The 19567-nt window shown below is 37.6% G+C and overlaps 1 protein-coding gene across 1 annotated transcript in view; it reads right to left on the bottom strand.

Moving 5' to 3' along the window:
* Nucleotides 1-773: 773 nt before the first annotated feature.
* TRAT1 (T cell receptor associated transmembrane adaptor 1) overlaps nucleotides 774-19567 on the bottom strand; it is a 32349-nt gene continuing 13555 nt past the window's right edge. The window contains exons 3-6 of the mRNA XM_015249232.3: nucleotides 14911-14947; nucleotides 8596-8657; nucleotides 5934-6022; nucleotides 774-1160 (exon numbers count right to left, since the gene is read on the bottom strand). Of these exons, the coding sequence (XP_015104718.1) occupies nucleotides 903-1160; nucleotides 5934-6022; nucleotides 8596-8657; nucleotides 14911-14947 (446 nt within the window). The 3' untranslated portion in view covers nucleotides 774-902. The remainder of the gene's footprint in view (nucleotides 1161-5933; nucleotides 6023-8595; nucleotides 8658-14910; nucleotides 14948-19567) is intronic.

A 19567-nucleotide genomic window follows, 5' to 3' on the forward strand; every position in this document is an offset into this window, starting at 1 on the left:
GTTTTGGTGTAATTATCAGTGAGATGCTAAGCAGGTATTAAAATTATAACTATATTTAGTTAAAGTTAAAAACAACAGTGGAAATAAATTCACAATATATTGTTAAGTGAAAAAAGTTTAAATAATGGGTATAAAATAATCCTCCCCGCACCTTTTCTTTTTTGATTAAAAGACACAACAACTAATGGGCATATATATGGGTGAATATATGGTCCTGTACAGAAAAAGATCTAGAAGGGTATGTAGAAAGTTGGTCACAGTCATTATCTCTGGCTAGTAAAATATCTAAATTCTTTTTGATACTTGTTTATTATTACAAGGAACATGCATTAATTTTATAATTTTTTAAACTAATAAACATATTTCCATTTGGGAAAAAAATTCTTCTTAAGAAGATGATCCCTCTTCTCTTGGGAACAAATTTTAACATCTTCCATGCCTTTCAATCAGAAATGTCTTCCAATTATGGGGTGTTTCACATTGCTGAGAAAGGAGAATTGTTTTAACAAAATTTTTTCTTTCTTTCAATATGATCCAGAACATACCTATGCTTTAAAAACATCTTGGTTTATTTCACTGAGTGTTAAGAATTGATTTGAAGTTGTGACTTTGTTATCAGGATCAATTTGCAAACTTGATTTCATTTGTATTTTACTACATAGGCATTTTTTAAAGTGGATTCACACAGGTAATTTAGATAATTTTTGTATAGTGTATTTTAAATCCACTAATTACATTTGGTGTGCATGATCATAAACTCTGGATTAGAGGTCAGCCACCATCCCACCAACAGATGACCAGACCATCACCCTGCCAAACCATACTGTGTCATCTCGGGATCTTGTGTTCTTAATAGCCGTGTCCAGGAAGCGCCAGATCACTGAGCTGGATGCTAGTTCCAGCTAGTTTACAGTTTCTTTCTGTGCACGAATCAATCCAAACAGCCGGATGGGGTCATCGTGAATGTTTTCCTCTACCACCTGGCTTTCTGGTGGGAAATCGTCCACCAAAGTGGTCTTAGAAAGGCTGACATTCGTTGCATGTGCCAGCCCAGCTTCGTCCTTGTCTGACACGTAAGTATTCTGTTTCTTGGGCTTCCTGCGCTTCCTCTCGTGGTTGTGTTCTAGCGCGGCGTAGAACACCTTTGCTTCTTTGGTTTCCTACAAAGAAAGGCACGTTAATTCTTCATTGTTAACCATTCTTTAACTTTGACTTCTGGGAATTTCTAAGGCCTACAAAAAACACACAGCTTGTTTTCTGGACTTCAGCTACCTTATTAAACAAATTTGTCAATTAGGATGATAATGAAAAGCAATAGTCAACGCAAGACTTTGGAGTGGGGGAAAAAAGTGCTTAAAAGAACTTTTTTGTGTGTGTGGTTTTCTTTCTTATAGTCAAGATAAACATGAAACTTTTAGATAGGCTCTCACCTGCCTCTCCCCTGGCCTTCACCCTGGGAGTGCTTTGCCCTACGTTTTGCCTATCAAGTGACACACTCTGATTGGGTTAAATTCCTCCCTCTCATGCCTGTTCCCAGTTTAACAAATCAGCAATCTGCTTTACATACATTTAATAATTGGGCCTCTGATGGTACCCACAAAAGTCCCCAATTTTTCTACATTTTTGAGACTCAGAAGTATAAGGCTAACAGTGTCCATTTATACAACTGGCATTTGGCAAGAATTACTTTTACCATTTTCCCCTATTATTTCCTTCTTGCCTGTCTGTCCCCAGATCCCCTTGGAGCTCATTTAGTTTGGTCTCAGAGATATTCATTTACACCCAAGGGGGCTGCCTGTTGGCCGTTTCTGGGCTAGAGCTGAGTCAGTAATAGAAGAAGAACAGGAGGCTAGAGATACTGGATAAAGCAGTAGGCTTGAAAACAAGACCTTGAATTTGGTGTTGGAAAGCCTAGGACTGAATTTCAGCTCTGTAATATGTTGGTCATGGGCCCTTGGGAAGTTTTTTTTTTTAAACTATTTTGAGCCTATTGATTTTAGAATGGCAGCACCTGTCTTACAGTGTTCTTAGCAAATAGAGACAGTAAACAGCTGACCCCTGAACAACACAGAGGTTAGGGATGCTGACCCTCTGAGCAGGGGGTCTGCATGTAACTTTAGAGTCAGCCCTCTGTAGCCATGGCTCCGCATCCAGGAATTCAACCAACCCCTTGTTGTTAATACTGCAGTAAGCATTTAGTGAAAGAAATCAGTGTATAAGTAGACTCACATTGTTCAAACCTGGTTATTCAAGGTCCAAAAGCAAGGTGGTATTCTAATTATTAGAAGTTGTGTGCTAAAACTTTAGGACAGCCATTAAATACATCACAAATTTCTGTATTAAAATTTTATGTTTAAAAGTAAGTCAAAGTGATATCAATTTGTGGACTCTGGGGTAAGGAAGCAACCTGTGGATTAACAAAACCACTAACGCATGGATAAGCTTCTCCTTGTGGACACTCACTCTCATGCCAAGAGTTAAATGTCTTGTGTTCTCTACCAGCCGGATGGATGGCCTGACTTTTTAATCCTAAAATAATCATTTCTGGAAAACTGCAGATACCTAATTGGTGTCCTTGCTCTAGTCTCTACCCTCTGCTAGTTAGCTCAGTCTGTCTTTAAATTATTGTCCTAAGGCACAGCTCTCATACTTTACCATCCTGTCTCCAAAATTTTAGCCTACAGACTGAAGTCTGCATTTCATAGCCTGACATTCAAGGTTTTCCATGCTTATAACTCCACATCTTCTGTTTTGATTCCCACTACTCTGTATTCCAAGCCAACTGAACATTTCACTGCTTCCTGAACATTCCTTGTGTTTTACAAGCTCTGCCTTTGCCTAGACAGAGAAGATGTCAGTGAGGTTAAAAACAAACAAACAGAAAAACCAGAAGGCACTCAGTAATTCAAATGGGTAGATATCTTTTTTGACAGTCCAGCACTTTGTTCTATCCCTTTTTCTTGAATAAATTCTCCATTTTCCTTTAGGAAATTTCTCTCCTTTATCTGGTCCTGGAAAGCCTGTCAGTTACTGTACTCTAGGCTCAGGACAGGTCTAAGCACATGACCCAGGCTGGAACCAACCACCCTGCCAATCCTCCTGGCAATAGAAGTTGGTCCAAAGTGGGCATGTGACTTCAGCAGAGCCAATTATATGGCATCCTTGGGACTGACGTACAGATGAAGAAATAGAAAAGGCATCTTTTCTTGGAGTTGGAAGGAAGAAATTCTGGGTCTGCCAGTGGCTTTCCCAGCCTCAATGGAAGAGTCTGTTGGTAATAGAATGAAGTCAGTAACAGAGAATCAGGGAGAAATGGAGAGAGCCCACACAATCAATGATCTCTAAACCAAAATATACCCTTACATCTTCCAGTTATATGACCCAGTGATTTCCCTTTTATGCTAAAGTTGTTCGAATTGGGTTTTTGTACTCACAACTAAAAGCATTTCAAAGAATATATGTCTAGTCAACAATTGGTTGACTTTATCAAGTGTTGCCAAGTTCAAACAATGTGAGTCCTGAGGAAGGACCACAAATTGTATGTGACATAGTCATTGTGACTTTCAGAATTTTGTTTCAGTTGAGTAGATGGGTAGAAAAGATACAGACAGGGATAAAAGAATCTGCATCTATGAAAAGAAACAGAAACTGTGGAGGAAAGTAAGAACCAGTTTAGGAATGGGAGAGAAAAATGGTTGAGGTAAAGTTTTGTTGTTTTATTTGGTTTTGTTTTTAAGTATCGTGGAGATTTGTGCATATTGGTAGGTAAATAGCAATTAATTTAAAAAGAGACAAATAACTGAAGGTGCAAGATCTTGAAAGAAATAGGAGAAATAGTCAAGAGCACAAGTAGGAGTACTGACTTTGTGTTTTTCTTTTTTATTGAAGTATAGTCCGTTTACAATGTTGTCAACTTCTGGTGTACAGCATAATGTGTCAGTCATATATGTACATACATATATTCATATTCTTTTTCATTATAGGTTATTGAACATATTTCCCAGAAGAAACTTGTTTAGGAGCATTGACTTTGGAAAGGAGAGAGGATGCTTCTGACACAGGAGGGAAAGGAGGGATGTGGGTGAGAGGTTTGACATGAGGGTAAGGGAAGGGGAGTAAGTTCACACTTGTGTCCCTCGATTTTTTTAGGATATGAGAATTCTCGGGAACTCATTTTATTTTTAGGTTTCCTGATCAACTCTTCCTAGCTAATAGCAGATTTAGATACTGAAACTATAACTTCTGAACTGCACACATCATTTTCAAAGGGCAAGGAGCTTATTTCTTTTTCCAACAATCATTTTATCCATCAAGCTTTATGCATCATATTCTAGATTCCTTATGCTTTTGTAATTGATAAGAGTATCTGAGTATCGTAGTAGCAAACTGGGTAGTGTTTTTGATGATAATGATCATTCTAATAAAATGGAATTGAGCAAATACAGAGATTAGTCTTTGTTTAGAAATAATCTCTTTAGAAGTGTCTTTAAATATATAATTCATAAAATGGCAAACTTGTATTAAAGACATTTTAAGGCTTTGCACAGTTTCCATGTTAGTAAAAACCAGATGCAGCACAAATAGAGCTGTCCTGTTCAATTCACATGTATTAAACAGCAACTTTTATTCAGAATTCTCAGTTCCTTTTACTAAGGTGCCATGAATCTTAGATGGCATGGTTATATTTTAACCTTCTTTGAGAGGTTTTCTTTTTATTATCATGAATTTAGCAGATCATTTTATTACATGCAGGTTTTCCTATCTTTTATCTAAAAATCCATTTTACAATTAATTGAACATCACGTGACAGATTTGCCCATGAGAGGGTAACTTTACATTTTGCTTAAACCTCACCACATCTTGATTCCTTAATAAAAATTTTCAAGAATTTGATTTTTTTTTCAGGGGATTCGTATAAAGAAAACAAGAAATTATATCTCAGTGGGACATTTCCAAGTTGTGACCTATTTTCAGAGGAATGCTTTGTTAGGCAGGACTCAGTTTGGATTCCATCTCCCCACTTAGTATCTGTGTCTCTGGGTAAGTTTTTCATCCTTTTCAAACCTCTGTCAAATAGGATCATCATGCTGAATTCCTCATAGGAATCTAAGATAATGCCTTTAAAGCACATAATACCTGACACATAACAACTACATAGGAAATGCTGGCTCTGAAGCTATTTTTAGGGAATAGCAAGAGAGCATATGATAAAAGGGGCAAAATCGGGGAGGAGAAGGAAAAACCATTTTAACTGAAATTTCTAATACTTTAGCCGCACATAGGCTAAGAATTGTGAATGGCAGTTCTGTGTCTGAGGAGGCTGCGCTGGTTACGATGGGAAAAGGATAAACTGTTTATTTCTTCTTGGGCTCTTCTATTCCTGCTTAGGCTTCAGTCCTGCCTATCCCCACACAAGCCATGTGTGAGTCTCTTGAGATAAGATGAGAGCCATAAGACTAGTATTCAAATTTACAGTCATTTTCCTTGTGAAACAGACGTTATTGTTTTTTATAGCTAGCGAATTTATCTTTTAACTAAAAGATTTCGCTTTCTCTCTCCATCCACCATAAGTTCCTGACTTCTGGGTCTTCTGAGCATTATAATTCTGTCAACCTTCATATTTATTTCTGTGATACATGTAATTTATTTTACTCTGAAAGAAAAAAGCTTAACTGTTTAGGAAGAGGATCCACTCTTCCCTTGAAATCTATTGCTTTTGTAATTGGACACAATTTTGACCCTGAGTGTGGCTCTGAGGATTGTTTATTTGCCTTTGAGTTTTTCTTTAGAGAATCGGACACCGATTGGGGCTGCAAAATTCCTAACATGCTCCTGCCGATGTTAGAATATGATGTTTTTATGCTCTTGAAACAAGCAGCTGTGCTGTGACCTAGGCTGACCTTGACCCTTCGATACAGAAAAACAAAACTCACCTGTGCAGGGGGGTTGTCTTCTTGCAGTTTATTCACAGACCTCTCTGGTCGGGCTTTCATTTGTTCATAGCAATTTTCATCCACTGGTTCTTGGGAGTTGACAAGATCAAGATTTATAAAGGAATAATAAAAATGCTGGCACAAATAAAAATACATGACCCAAACAACATTTAGCTATAAATGTGAAACCCTTGAGGATCATTTGACTAGTCTTTTTCATGGTGATGCACAGAGGTGAGGAAATACAAGCTCTTTTCTGCAGATCAGACTGTGAAGTCTGTTGTCCCATAGCATGAAAAACTGGACAAAAGAAGGTCACTTGGGTGGGGGAGAGGGTAAAGCTTAGTGGTAGAGTGTGTACCTAGCATGCACAAGGTTCTGGGTTCAACCCACAGCACCCCCATTAAAAAATAAATAAAAACCTAATTACCTCCCCCACCTCCCCCAAAAAAGATCACTTGAGATAAGGATTAGATCATATTCATTTTTTCACATTACCATTGCAAGACATGACAGTCTGACAGACTCAACTTAAACTACCATTTAGATGTGATAGAGGTTCCAGAACGTAAAGGATTGCCTGTGTTCCCTTCTATTTAAGTCTGATTACAAATCGTGCAGGGGGCATAAAGCACAATGCACGTACACTGATGATTATAATTTAGTAATTTTTTTGCATAAGTAAGAAGTTTTCCTCAGAGGCATTTTAAATGCGTTTAGGATGCCCTACATCCTATTTTTGAAAAAGAGCGTTTAAATTATGTCTGTTGTCCTATAAATCAGTGATAGGACAGTTCAGCCAGGCTGTTTTGAGAGTCTGGGGTGTATAATACTGGTTCTAAGTGCTTGGAGTTTTTGTGCTGTGTCCGCCAGCCAGCAGACCTGCACTCATTTCATCCTGCGGGAATGCTTACTGAATCATCCATACCTTTCTGCCCCCAGATACTCCTATTTAAAAGGGATAGGAAGGAGAGTTAGTGACTTGTAGGATGGCGAGTAGCCTGGCAGAAATGTGGATTGCGCCAGTTTGACCCCATAAGCAAAAAGATATATTTACTGTAATACAAGGCACTTCATAGTCATTCAAGCTCCTCTGAAAAGCCATGCAGAGAAATAGTCCATAGAGTGATGTTTCTCAAAGCATGGTCCATGAAAAACATGCATTAGTATCACCTGGGAGGATTGGTAAATAGCAGGTTACTGAGCCCTATGGTGGAACTATAAATCAGAACCTGTAGGAGTGACACTTGTGCTCATTAGACATGGAAACTGCAGATATGGTAGGCTTTGAGCCACCAGAATACATAAGAAATTAAGTCCTCAAATATTATAGGTGGGCACCACAATTCTGCAAGGGGAAACAGAAGGGCAAATTATTATTACTTTTTATTTATTTATTTTATTTTTTTAATGAAAGTATAGTTGATTTACAATGTTGTGTTAGTGTCAGGTGTACAGCAAAGTGATTTAGTAATATGTATATATTACATATCCTTTTTCAGATTCTTTTCCATTATTGGTTATTATAAGGTATTGAAGATGGCTCTCTGCACTGTACAGCAGGTCCTTGTTGGTTATCTATTTTATATATAGTAGTGTGTATCTGTTAATCCCAAACTCTTAATTTATCCTTCCCCCCCATTCCCCTTTGGTAGGGCAAATTCTTTTTAATAGTCTATTCCTGAAAAAATTGTTTCTGATTCTTCAGAATACAGAGCTTAGAGGACAATTTACAATGGGGGGGGGAGACAAAAATTATATTCTTGAATCCTCATGCTTAACTTTTGGAGATTCCATACTGTTTTGATATACATAGAGATTATTCTCATGCTTAACTTTTGGAGATTCCATACTGTTTTGATATACATAGAGATTCAGATAAATTTAGTCTGCTGCTGGAAATCTCTGTGTTGAAGACTCAGAGATCAACAGGACTTACCCTCCAAGTCTCCTATCATGAATTAAGTGACGGCCTGCAGGGCAAGGATGGGGTTAAATGCTAGCGTTACTGTCAGAGTGCTGGGATCAGATCACAGCTGTCTGTTAGGAGGCATTTAGGGGCATTTAGCTCTGGGCTGGTTGGGATGCTTCAAGTAATAAGGGATGCTGGGAATTGAAGAGTACTTGTTACATAAGAACAAAAATTGTGTAACCCACTCGGTGATGATTTGGCTCTTCTCTTTCCCTCCATGTAACCCTAGATTCTCCACTTAAAAAGAATGAGTTAAAACAAGGGAAACAGAGAACGTGTTCTTTGTTCCCAATTATTCACTGTAGATTTGCTCTTTTCTACAGAGCATCAAGCACTGTTTCCCTGGGCCATTTTCTGTTCTAGAGATAGCTGTATTTCAAAGAAATCTGTTTGTGTCAAAATTCAGGGTAGTACAGTCTTCCTGTATTCTCATTAATACTAGAGGGAAATGAAGAGAATATAGAAAAACAGGATGTTGATTTACACTGAATTTTGCAGTACGATTTACAGTATGCAGCTTTGGAAATATATACTAAGTAACGTGCGAAATATACTTGAATTTATGATTACCGTTGGAATGTTTAAATGTGATTGTGATGAAAAATAATAAGCCACCTCAAAGTCTTTGTAGAATTAAGTGGGAATAATTAATTTATAGATAAATTTACTTTCTGGAAAAATTAAACTTACCTGAGGCCACATTATCTAAGTTACCATAAATCGGTGTGTCTTCAAAATCATACTCATCTTCCCTATAATAAGGAAAAATAATTTGCCTCATTAGAATCTACACATAGTTCATAACTAATTTTTCAGCTCAATTCAATATTGGGTAAATGATTACATGTTCTTGTTTAACCTTGACCACCCAAAGTAGATATGTTGATGTGAGCGTGAGAGAGTCAGTTGCAAATGTGCATGCATGTGGGTGTAGGAATTTGAAAAGTTGTGTTTTGGACCTTCTTTCAGGGAATAATAATAGCAAATATTATTTAGTACATAATACTGTGTGTCAGATGCTGTTTGAAGTGCATTATGTATATTTATTCATTTAATTCTCATAACAGTCCAACCAGACAGTTCCTAATCAGGAAACTGAGGCTGAAGGTCACAAGACCAATAAATGACAGAGCTGGGATTAGAACTAGATTATCTGTGCTCTAAACTATACATTGCACTTCCTATTTATTTGCCAAGAATATCACTTTGAATGGCCCCCTAACACTCTGTTTGCTAAGTAAATCTTAATTGGCGGTGATGATTAAAAAAATAAGAGTCCAGAGAAACACTGTAGATTCAGCTTGGTAGATGCAATAAAATGACTGATCACCTATTATATCCAAACACTGTGCTGTTTTACATGTATTGTATAAAAAAACCCAGGGAAATTCTACAAAAATATTATTATTTCCCACTTTACAGATGAAAAGTCTGAGATTCAGATAGATCAATGTATTTTCCGTAACCTTATGTGTAATATCAGCAATAAATACCAACTGTGAAAGCTTTTATTTATGCCAGTGTTCATTCAACACTCAGGACAACCATATGAGAGACATTTTTTAAAATAAAATCCTCATGTGCACATAAGGAATTTGCAATGCATAGAGATAAATTGTCCAGAGACACAGAGACAATGATGGCAGTGCTAGGGTTGTGATGCAAGTCTGGTCCTAAAGCTCTGAATACTATTTGTTCTTGATGTTTGATTAAATTTCCCTACAGCATCATCTGAGTAATCCTATTAGGATTACGGTAGACATCCTACCATTGTCACCAGACAGTGACGATGGCCCTGATGACCAGCTTTCACAATAGCAGGCTGGGAACACAGAAACATTTCAGGCAGTGAGAGTGGCATTTCATAAATTAGCAGCAACTACTTTAACTTTGAGATTATGTATCACCAAGAGCTGGAGGGAACTGCATCAGAAGGAAAAAGAACTCTTATCTCAAGGCATAACACCTATACCACTCCCGTGCTTCTGAAAAAAGACACCGTATGTGTAAATAGCAAGTAGGTGTCCTTAAAAAAAAACAGATCAAATGATACCTGCATGGAATGGTTTGAAAAGTCCAGATGCTGGCATGAATTTCATTTACCTGATAACAAAGAAACTCATCCGTAACCTTTCTTTCCACTGGCAATTTAATACAGCTTAATATTGGGATATGGAGCAGTCCCTGTTCATGGTTTTTCTCTGGCTATGCAGTGAATATAATAGCAAAAGGTGAAGAATTTTTAATAAGACAATCCATCCATTTTCCTAGCCCACACAGATAGCAGATACAACCTGTAAATGATAAATCATGTCCAAAAAATGAACATCATTTCATTCTCTATGAATGAAAATAAGATGTGATTTATAATGCAATGCCCTGTGTCTACAGGCAGGTCTCAAATGATTAATCAGCTCAAAGAACCTATTATAAAGCAGCAGTTGCCTAACCAACAAATTAGAAAGTATATTTTTACTTGGCAATGCCAAATAGCTCCAGCCTGTTGTGAATATCTAATAAACTTCAAGCACAAACATTTGGCAGTGTTTTATGTGGCAGATTGATTGTTATTTAAAATAAATTAATAAATAAGCCCAGAAGCGTGTGCACCTCTGAGTTTGGGGCCAGATCAGATTCTCCATTGTTCTCGACATGTCTGAGATAATCCCCTAACCGATCAGCATATTTACTGATGCTCCAGAATTTAAAATAATATTAATTGCATCCAAGTTTTTCTGCTTTCACATATGTTTTCTCTAGTCTCTATTTTTAAAGTTCTTATTTATATTTTATCATTATTTTATTGTGAAGTCCTTTAAAGAAAATGCCTCAAATACTTTATTTAAGTAGCTTAAATAAGTGAATTCAATTATTAAATAATCATTACTTCTGCTTGAGTGGCTTTGGCTAGAAAGTCTCTGAGTTTCAGTTTCCTTATTTATAAAATAAGGATATTAAATTATTTAATCCCCATTGATCTTTTCAGCTCCCAAATTTTATCACATAACTGTGATAAATATCCAAAATAAATAAATAAAAGACATTTCTACAAAACTAAATAAAGCTATTTTAAGGGGCTGGTAAGTTGTAAGACTGAGGAAAGAACAAGTTTAGGGGTCTCAGAAGTCAGAAGTTTGGGCTTCCCCAGTGTATAAAAGTGAGAGAGGATGAAATTACAAATGGAATGAGTATAGACAGAGAAGAGGTTCACTAGACAAGCCCTGGACACTCTGATGTCGAAGATTCAGAAACCAGCCAAGAAGAAGTTGCTGGTAATTGAGATGGAAAACCCAAGAGGGGGTGGCCCCGAGCTCGAAGAAGCAAGCGTATAGAGAACTAGAGAATGTCCATGTGTCAGATGGACTGCGTACAATAAGACTAAGATTTGCCATGTAGATTTCATTGGTGACATTGACAAGAGCTGAGTCAGTGGATTATTGAGGACAGAAGATTGAATAGAGCAGGTTTAAGAAGGAGGAGAAGAGGAAAAGAAGCCAGCAAAGGTGGCAAAGAATGCAGGTGGAATTTCTGAGTTCTTCTGTAAAGGGCGCAGGGCAATGGAGAGGTAACTGTGTGCAATATAGTATCAAGGGAGCTTTTCTTCTTTTTTTTAAGATATGAGACAATACTATCTGTGTATATACTGATGGGAATGAGACAAAGGGGACAGAAAAAGTGATAATGCAGGAGAGAAAAGGGAAAGTTGCTGCAGCAATGTGTCCCTGAGTGTATGCACACTAGATTTTTGCTTTCTTTGACAGGGACCATGCCATGGATGTAGGTGTCTTGAACTTGGGGTGAGAGGACACCAAAGATAGACCCCTGGTACAGGGGAGAAATGTAAACCCCAGGAAGTTTTCTATGGTTAAGGTTAGCTAAGAATCAGTAGTGTTTCCTGTGAGGGAGGATGTTAATGGACTCTCAGAGCCATGATATCTAACACTAAATTTTTCTTCTCTTGTCAGTGCTCCAATGCCCTTCTGATGAAGCCCACTTCTTTGTAAAGTCAATCAAACACAGACACTTACATTGCTAGTGCTTTGGAGCACTTCAAAAGAAGGGCCTTTTGTCAAAGGTTTGGGGAAAGGAAACTGGCTAGCATGAAGGATTCTAAAGAGTTGGGGAAAGAATCCTAGAGCAGTCTCCTGGAGCTAGGGGTACCCAAAGGCCAGTCAAAAATAATTTTTGGAACTTGTGAGCACTTCTCAAGGAGTCCCAAAAATACTTAGGAAGGAGACTGGACTTCTTGCTGTCACACAGGGTTGGAGCTTGGGTTATGGTTATTTGTACATTAAAAGAAGTAAACAGAAAGCTGGAAAACACGGAGATGCTTTGGTTCCAAATGTGGCCATGGTCACAGAGAGGGCCTCATCTGCACATCTACTTGGAAGTCTGAGATGCAGGGACGGCTACCCAGGAGTTCCACTGTTATCAGGGCACTCAGCCCTAGGAACAGGTGAAGAGGACAGTTGAGAGTACAGGTCTGTTCCAGGGCATCAGGTTAGTATTTAGCAAAGAGGGGAACTGAAAGCGGGTCCTCGGCCTGCAGAGATACAGAAATCCAAGGAACAGTCTTAAGATAGAGGAATAGCTGAGATGAGATATGTTTTGTGATAAAAAGCAATTTAGGTTCCACCCAGGAGGAGACCATGCAAAAGCTGCTAGGAATCTGCCTCAAGTCTTTGAGAGACACTCACTGAGGAATTACAATCAGCTTAATGTAAACCTGAACTCCTTTCCTAAATTAGGAGATGAATATAATTCAAATGGGTGGGACTTTCCCTAGACCTTAATTTTCATCTAACAAAGCAGCCAGCTTTTTTTTAGCAACTACCCACTGTAAATACAGAATCATATTATAACCTGTATTTTTCAGATGATAAAATTCAACATCACTAATGCTCATTTTCCCAAGATTTTACTCATAGTAATTGCAAGAGTTTGATTAAAACCCAGAACTGTCTGGATTTCAAATCCATGATATCCTCACAGAATTAACCTCCTGACACAGATCAAAGGACAAGAATTGTGTAGAATTGTGTTTAAAGGAAAAATTAAGTGGCCTGGCGGTAAATACCAAGAAGTGTATATTTAGTTCTCTATTAGATGTAGATGCAATGCTGTTCTTAAAGTGATCATGTTCATGACTTTCTAATGCAGGAAGGGCAGGGACCGGGGGAAGTAGGGTAATAAAATCAGGGAAGCAAATTTCTTTCCCCTCCAGCATGAGCTTCCCACCTAAACCAATGCTGAGCAGGGGCAGGGAGAGAGTGCAGCCAGGAGCCTGGTGTGATGGGCATTTGCCACCCTTCTATCTAGCCTCAGACGTCTAAGAACCGAGGAGGCATCCGTAATTCTAGCCCTACCTAAGGAAAATAACCCTTGTTTCCATTTGCTGTTTTACTGTCTATATCTTAGTGGCTGGAAATAGCTCATTTGTTTTTTCCCTGAAGCCTCCATGCTCTCCTATCAAGATGGTTTTAGCTCCCAAACTACATAATCAGAGAAACAGACAAGCTGCAAAGTACATACAGAAACTTGTAAATTAATATGCCAACTGCTTTTTATAGATAAAATCTGCATTGTGTATTCAAATTTTCCTAAACGAAGATTTATTACAATAGACAACCGATTATTAAATCCTTGAGGGAAGGATCTGTATCTTTTCATCTTTGTATCCCTACTGTCTAGCAGATGCTTATTTGTTGAATGAATATTTATTGAATGAACAAATGTTATAAAGGAACCAACATCTTTTCTGAATTTTTCCTGCAGCTAAGAGCCTCCTTGCTTTGAGATAGGTATTTTACCTATTTTCCTTTCTGAATCTTCCCATCCTAATCCAAAAACCACCAACCCAGACTTTGGCAGAATGACCATATCACAGGACTTTCATCACATTGCATCTTAACTGCCTTTCAAATGACAAATACTAAATCAGTCATCAGATTAACTCCTACTTGGTTATGTCATATTTTTTCGCTGAAACCAAATCAGCAAATCACTCTTGATATGAACTAATGACTTGAACATTATCTCATGCTATAGAATCCAATGTTAAAGTAGTCAAAAATAAAGACTTTCTTTTTTTTGTGTGGGCCTGCCTATAGCCCAGATCCTGAATCTTCCAGAGACATTTCCACATGGAGAAGACTGTTTCAAAAAAGGACCTTTTAGCCAACAAAAAGCTTGTAGTCTTATCCTATCCAGTGAGAAAGCTGTGTTTTGGGAGGACATTATTAGCCTTTTAGTTTACCATTTCAAAAAGGTCTTGAGGAGTCCTCTAGGAAATGCTCTATATTTAAATTTTTTTTATTCTAACAGAGAAATTTCCAATCTGATGACATATTTGGGTCAGAATATACTGTCCAAGAAAATAAAACTTATTTACTATGATTTTTACCATAAACCTTCTTTTAAAAGTTTTTTAGAAGTTTCATATTATATAAATTTATCTGCAAATTGTTCAATAAGTGTAAGAAAATAAGTTATGTTTTATTTATAGCTGCACATTATTTTAGAGTTATTTATCACATTTCCCTAGTGAACGGCAATCCCCTTAAAAGCAGCACAGTGCGAAGCATCCGTGTCTACGAATGTGTGTATACTTACCTTACTTTTATTGGGTATTGCCAAATTTCTTTCTACCTTGGATTCCTAAGAGCCACGCAATTCTGTATTTAATTAGATGACGTTCTTACCATCTGATCTGAATCATAATCTAGGATAGCTCCTGAAATTGATGAGGGCTCTATAGATACCAGGTTAGAATCTCGTTCTGCCTTTCATCCAGCTGTCTCACTGACTCAGCATGAGTAGGTAGCTCAGGCAGATAATAACGTTATAGCTTTTAATCTTCAGATGGAAGTAAAAGTCATTCAAACTCACTTTTCGTTTTATTTTAACCCAAGTACAACATTCCTAAGCCAAACCTATAAGCAATATAGCATTAGTTACTTTTCCCTATTACTTGGAATCGTAATCTATGGCTTATTTTCTACATACCTGGGAGTGCAGTCATCGGGGTACATGTATATTTTATCTGAAAGATAATCAAAGTAGACAAATTAAAAGAAAAATTGACATAACGTGTTAAACCTCCTAGAGCAGGTTCTGAGAGTAGCTTTGCTTCAACGTCATTACATGGTTAATCAAGCCGCTTGGCCACCACTGTTTGACCTAGAGATAAAGACGTTTCTGATTTGGGCCAATCATGTTCTTCCTTGGTAATCTAGGATGGAGAAACAATGCAGCTGGCTTAGAAGTGATGTACAGCCCAGATGTGTGGCCATGTCATAAAGGGGAAACTCCAAGCCAAAAACACTGGAACCTCTGTCACTGCCTTTTCTGTGGTTCCAATCTGTTGTGGGGCACGGCTGTACTTTCTGCCTTTGGGTTCCACGAAACACCTCTGCTTCCTTCTGACAAATTTCCCCCTTTGCCCTTGCTGGTTTGAATAGATTTTCTCATCCTTATGTATACACAAAGTCCCTAGATGATACTTCTATTTATTTATTATTTATCTATCTACCTATCTACCTAATTTTGCAGTGTCTGTTAACATTTCTTGGTGTGTGACAACAACATGAAAAAGATGTTTGGGATGTTCCTTTGGTCCTCATTCCATTTCATCCACATGATGCAAATAGGAGAAAGGACATATGGTGGTTCTAGGAAGAAGAAATATGGAAAAAGTTGGGAACACAGTCTCTAAAAATAATCAAAACAGTAAAATGAGTTTTATACAGAACAGTATGTGTCCTGTAGAAACAAGGCTGACCAGAAATTTGATGTGAAAATCATAATAAAAGTTATGTGTCACATCTCAGAAAGCACCCACTGTTGAACCTTGGAGGCAGTGGTTCAAAGGCAAATGAAAGGAAGTATTTTTACTTCAAATTAAATAAATATATTTATTAAAAAATAAATCAAAATGGGAAGGAAAGTTTCGAGAATTATTTTTAGAAAGGCAATAGATTGATAATGACTAACTGAGGGAAATTAAGAGAAATTCATAGTTCATTTTTAATAATTAAGATCAAAATTATGAAGAAGTCTATTGTCTGTTCATCAATAAATTTTCTTTGAACTAGATAGATGTATTTGGTATGATATTTATTATATTTTGATTGCATATTATTTAACCTGGCATTAATTAAAAGCCAAAGTCTTGCAAAAGCTATCATATAAAAGTGAAGCCCAGTATTATCTAAGTCTCTGACAATGACTCAGAGACAATAGGAATCAAATGGTGATCTTTCAGTTTTAACATGTGAAAACCACTGTGTGTTCGTAAGAAACTGACAAAAACATTTCCAAATAATTGAACAAGTCTTCAAACAACTGCAAAGACTATTTTTAAATTTATGTGTGACAAAGTTGAATTATTCTCCAGGGAGGTCATTAACTCTTAGAGAAACATAACTGAAGCAAATTATTAAAGTCATCACATTGGAGGGCAAAATGGACATGTCACATGTCAACGTGTTTGTACGAATGATGTGAGGGACCAAATGCAGGAAGTTTTTGCAGAGCACAAACATCAAGCAACCAAGACCAAGGGATCAAAAGTGATGAATGTAATCCATTTGGGATCAATCAGAAATATCTAGCCTGCATCTAAAAGATGCAGTTGTTTTCACATTAGTCTTGTGACTACAAATGCAACATGTGTGTTGGGAGAAGCCTGGAGAAGTCTACTGCTGCACAATAGCCACAAGTTAATGGAAGCCCAGCAAAACCAGAACACTTGAGAAATGTAAACAATATCAACACGTATAGGAAGAAAATTAATTAATACAGACTAGAAAATTATAAACTGGAAAATATAAAGTAAGTATTGATTTCTTTTTATATGAATGACATGACTTGGGTCATTAATTATTATTCAGATTTGCCTGGAATTAAGGTGCATATAGAAGAATTTAGTCAGCCTATAGCCTGCTGTAGCATGGAACAAATTTAGGGTTAGGAGTCAGAAGACACTGGATTTGGGCACCAGCTCTTTAATGCATTTCATTGCAAATGAACATGCAAATCACTGTAAAACTCTGACACTCAGTTTTTGTATAAAGTAGGGTTAGTAATGCCTATATCATGGAGTAGATGTGGAAGATAAATGAAGCAATTTCTGTAAACATATTTTAGGAAATGACAAAGTTGGTTATTACTATTCCACATTCTAACTCCCTGTCATGTAACAAGGCACATTTAATTGTGCTGATTTGAATTGAGAAGTTTCTTCATTAAATGGATTAGCTAAAAACAAGTTGATACAGTTAAGGTGCTATTTTAAAGGTAAAAGATTTATAAGTAAAGCTCAATTTGAAATGAAATAATCAAATCTCACCTTTGGCAAGAAGATTGTCACTGAGTAGAAAATTGAAAGGAAAGATAAAAAAAAAAATAGTGACAGTACTTGAGTGGAATAAGAAAAAATAGGTATGGGGTAAAAATATTTCTCCAAACAGACTAACAGTTTTTAAAGATAATGTGGATTTTCCAGTTGGAGGTGCTTAGTGTATGAATGACGGCACCTGGAAAAGATACTGTTTTAACATGTAAAAGGATAGCTCTAGAGAAGGAAAATGTAGTTTGACATATTATCAGCAGAGAAAAGCAAAAAAAAAAAAAAAAATTTAGACCAAAAAGCTTTGGGTGAAAAAGGAAAGAGAAACAACTATGTAAAGGATACAGTATAATGTGATGCTTAGGCAGAAGGAAAGGGAACTAAATGTGAACAACAAGAAAATAAGTAATGAGTAAAGAACAGTATACATCAGAATCAACTATACTGAAGAAGCACCCTGAAAGGGAACAGTAAAAGGTCAAGTTCACATCACGCTACTCTTAGAATTTAGACGTATAATCTGGAGCTGGGCAGTCAGTACTTGTGTGTTTTTAGTTTAACAGTACTTACCATAAGAAGTGTGATAGAGTACCATCTCTTTAAACAGGGGCGTAGCCATCAAAAGTTTAGAGGTTACAGGACAGGAGAAAGGTCAGCAAGCTCAGGCTCCAGAAAAGAGCGTGCTCTGTCATGAGGACTTTTAAGTTAATTTTAAAATAAATGGCATGATTTAAAACCACCTTACACATCTCAGTTGTATTTAATAAAATAAAATGCAGCTTTTATTTTACTATAAGGCAGTTATATTTGCAAGACTTTGTGCTGGAAAAGCTAGGGGAGTTTTCATAATCCTCTCCTTTGATTCAGATACAAACACTGTGGTCAGGTTCACGGTGGAGAGGGTGTGGGCTAACATTTGCTTTTATGTTTTCCTGCATGTAGTGTTCACCCTTCCACGTGCAAAACACAACAACAAGAAACAACAGCACATGGTTTAAACTCCATAATACAAATTTTATGATACATTTTTATCGTGGAAATGTAAAAATAATGTGCTATAATTTTCTGGCAAATAGGAGATACACTGATAGGACTTCGATGTATGAGCAAACCATACAGTTATTTAGCCTTCTCAAAACAGAGAAGAAAGGCTGGATAAAGAATATTTTTTGGATTAATGGAAGAAAAAGCGAGTGCAATCCTATCAGAAAGAGAAATTAATATAATCCTCTTAAAGAACAGATTTGGACAGAGCATCATAAAAGTGAAAGATTTATTTTTGGGGTGGGGAGAACTCCATTTCAAAGCTTCTACCTCACCCTGCTACAGAAAGCACCAAGGGAGAGGCTTATCTTGTCTATCTGATTGAATGTGTAGATACTGCATTGTTGTTGGGATATAGGTTTTCTTTTGTAAGCTATTTAATACACCAGCAAAACTTATTCACTGACTTCAAGGTGGAGTCAGATTTTGCAAGTTTCTTAACCACAAAGAATAGCAAAAGATATAAAAATAAAGTTGCATGAACCCAGATACAGGGGCGTTGTGTACACAGACCAGAGGGCAGAAAAGCTGCTAATGTGATGGAATCTCTTCCAGTCTGTCTGTTTAGGAGAAACAAAGCAGGGAGGTATCTTCAGGAGGACTGGAAAGGGGTCAAACAGTTTGCAGAGCCAACCCCCAAACCACCTGGAATGTCTGGGTGAGAAAGAAAGACAGTCCTGTTTGCTCATATGGAATTGAAAGGATGGCAGTCATTAGTAATACGTGGGTGCTTGGAAAGGCTGCAGAGAGAAAAAGGTGAAATGAGATGAGAACAAAGGGCATGTTTTTGGCAGCAATGAACACTGCTTTAAGGCTAATCTCAGATCTGCACACCAGTAAAGTGCAAGACTCAGGGTTATGCGCTCACCTAAGGAGTAAAGACTGAGTTAAGTCTCAGTGTGTGTTTTCTTTCCCCCTCCTGGACTCATGAGCATGGGGTTGAACCTACACTTGACCACCCCAACCCCTGGTGGAAGTGGGCAGTACCCATAATTCCTGGCAGATGGCAGGTCTCAAGGGTTGGGAGTGGGCGGGGAGAAGAGGGTGTCCCAAAAGGATGGGAGGGTGTGCATGAGGGTGTGGGATAAAACCCCCAACCCTACACTTGACCAGGGCTGACACTGGTGACTCCCCCGCTGGACAGCGTCCTCCTGCCTGGAGCGGTCAGACAGAGCCGCTGGCCCTGGCTCAGACCTGGCTGGGGGTGCGGTGACTTAGGCAGCAGAGTCCTGCATAGCACGCCTGAGGCAGTAAGAGTTTGTACAATTA

The sequence above is a fragment of the Vicugna pacos genome, chromosome 1, assembly GCF_048564905.1.
Source record: "Vicugna pacos chromosome 1, VicPac4, whole genome shotgun sequence".
Taxonomy (NCBI): domain Eukaryota; kingdom Metazoa; phylum Chordata; class Mammalia; order Artiodactyla; family Camelidae; genus Vicugna; species Vicugna pacos.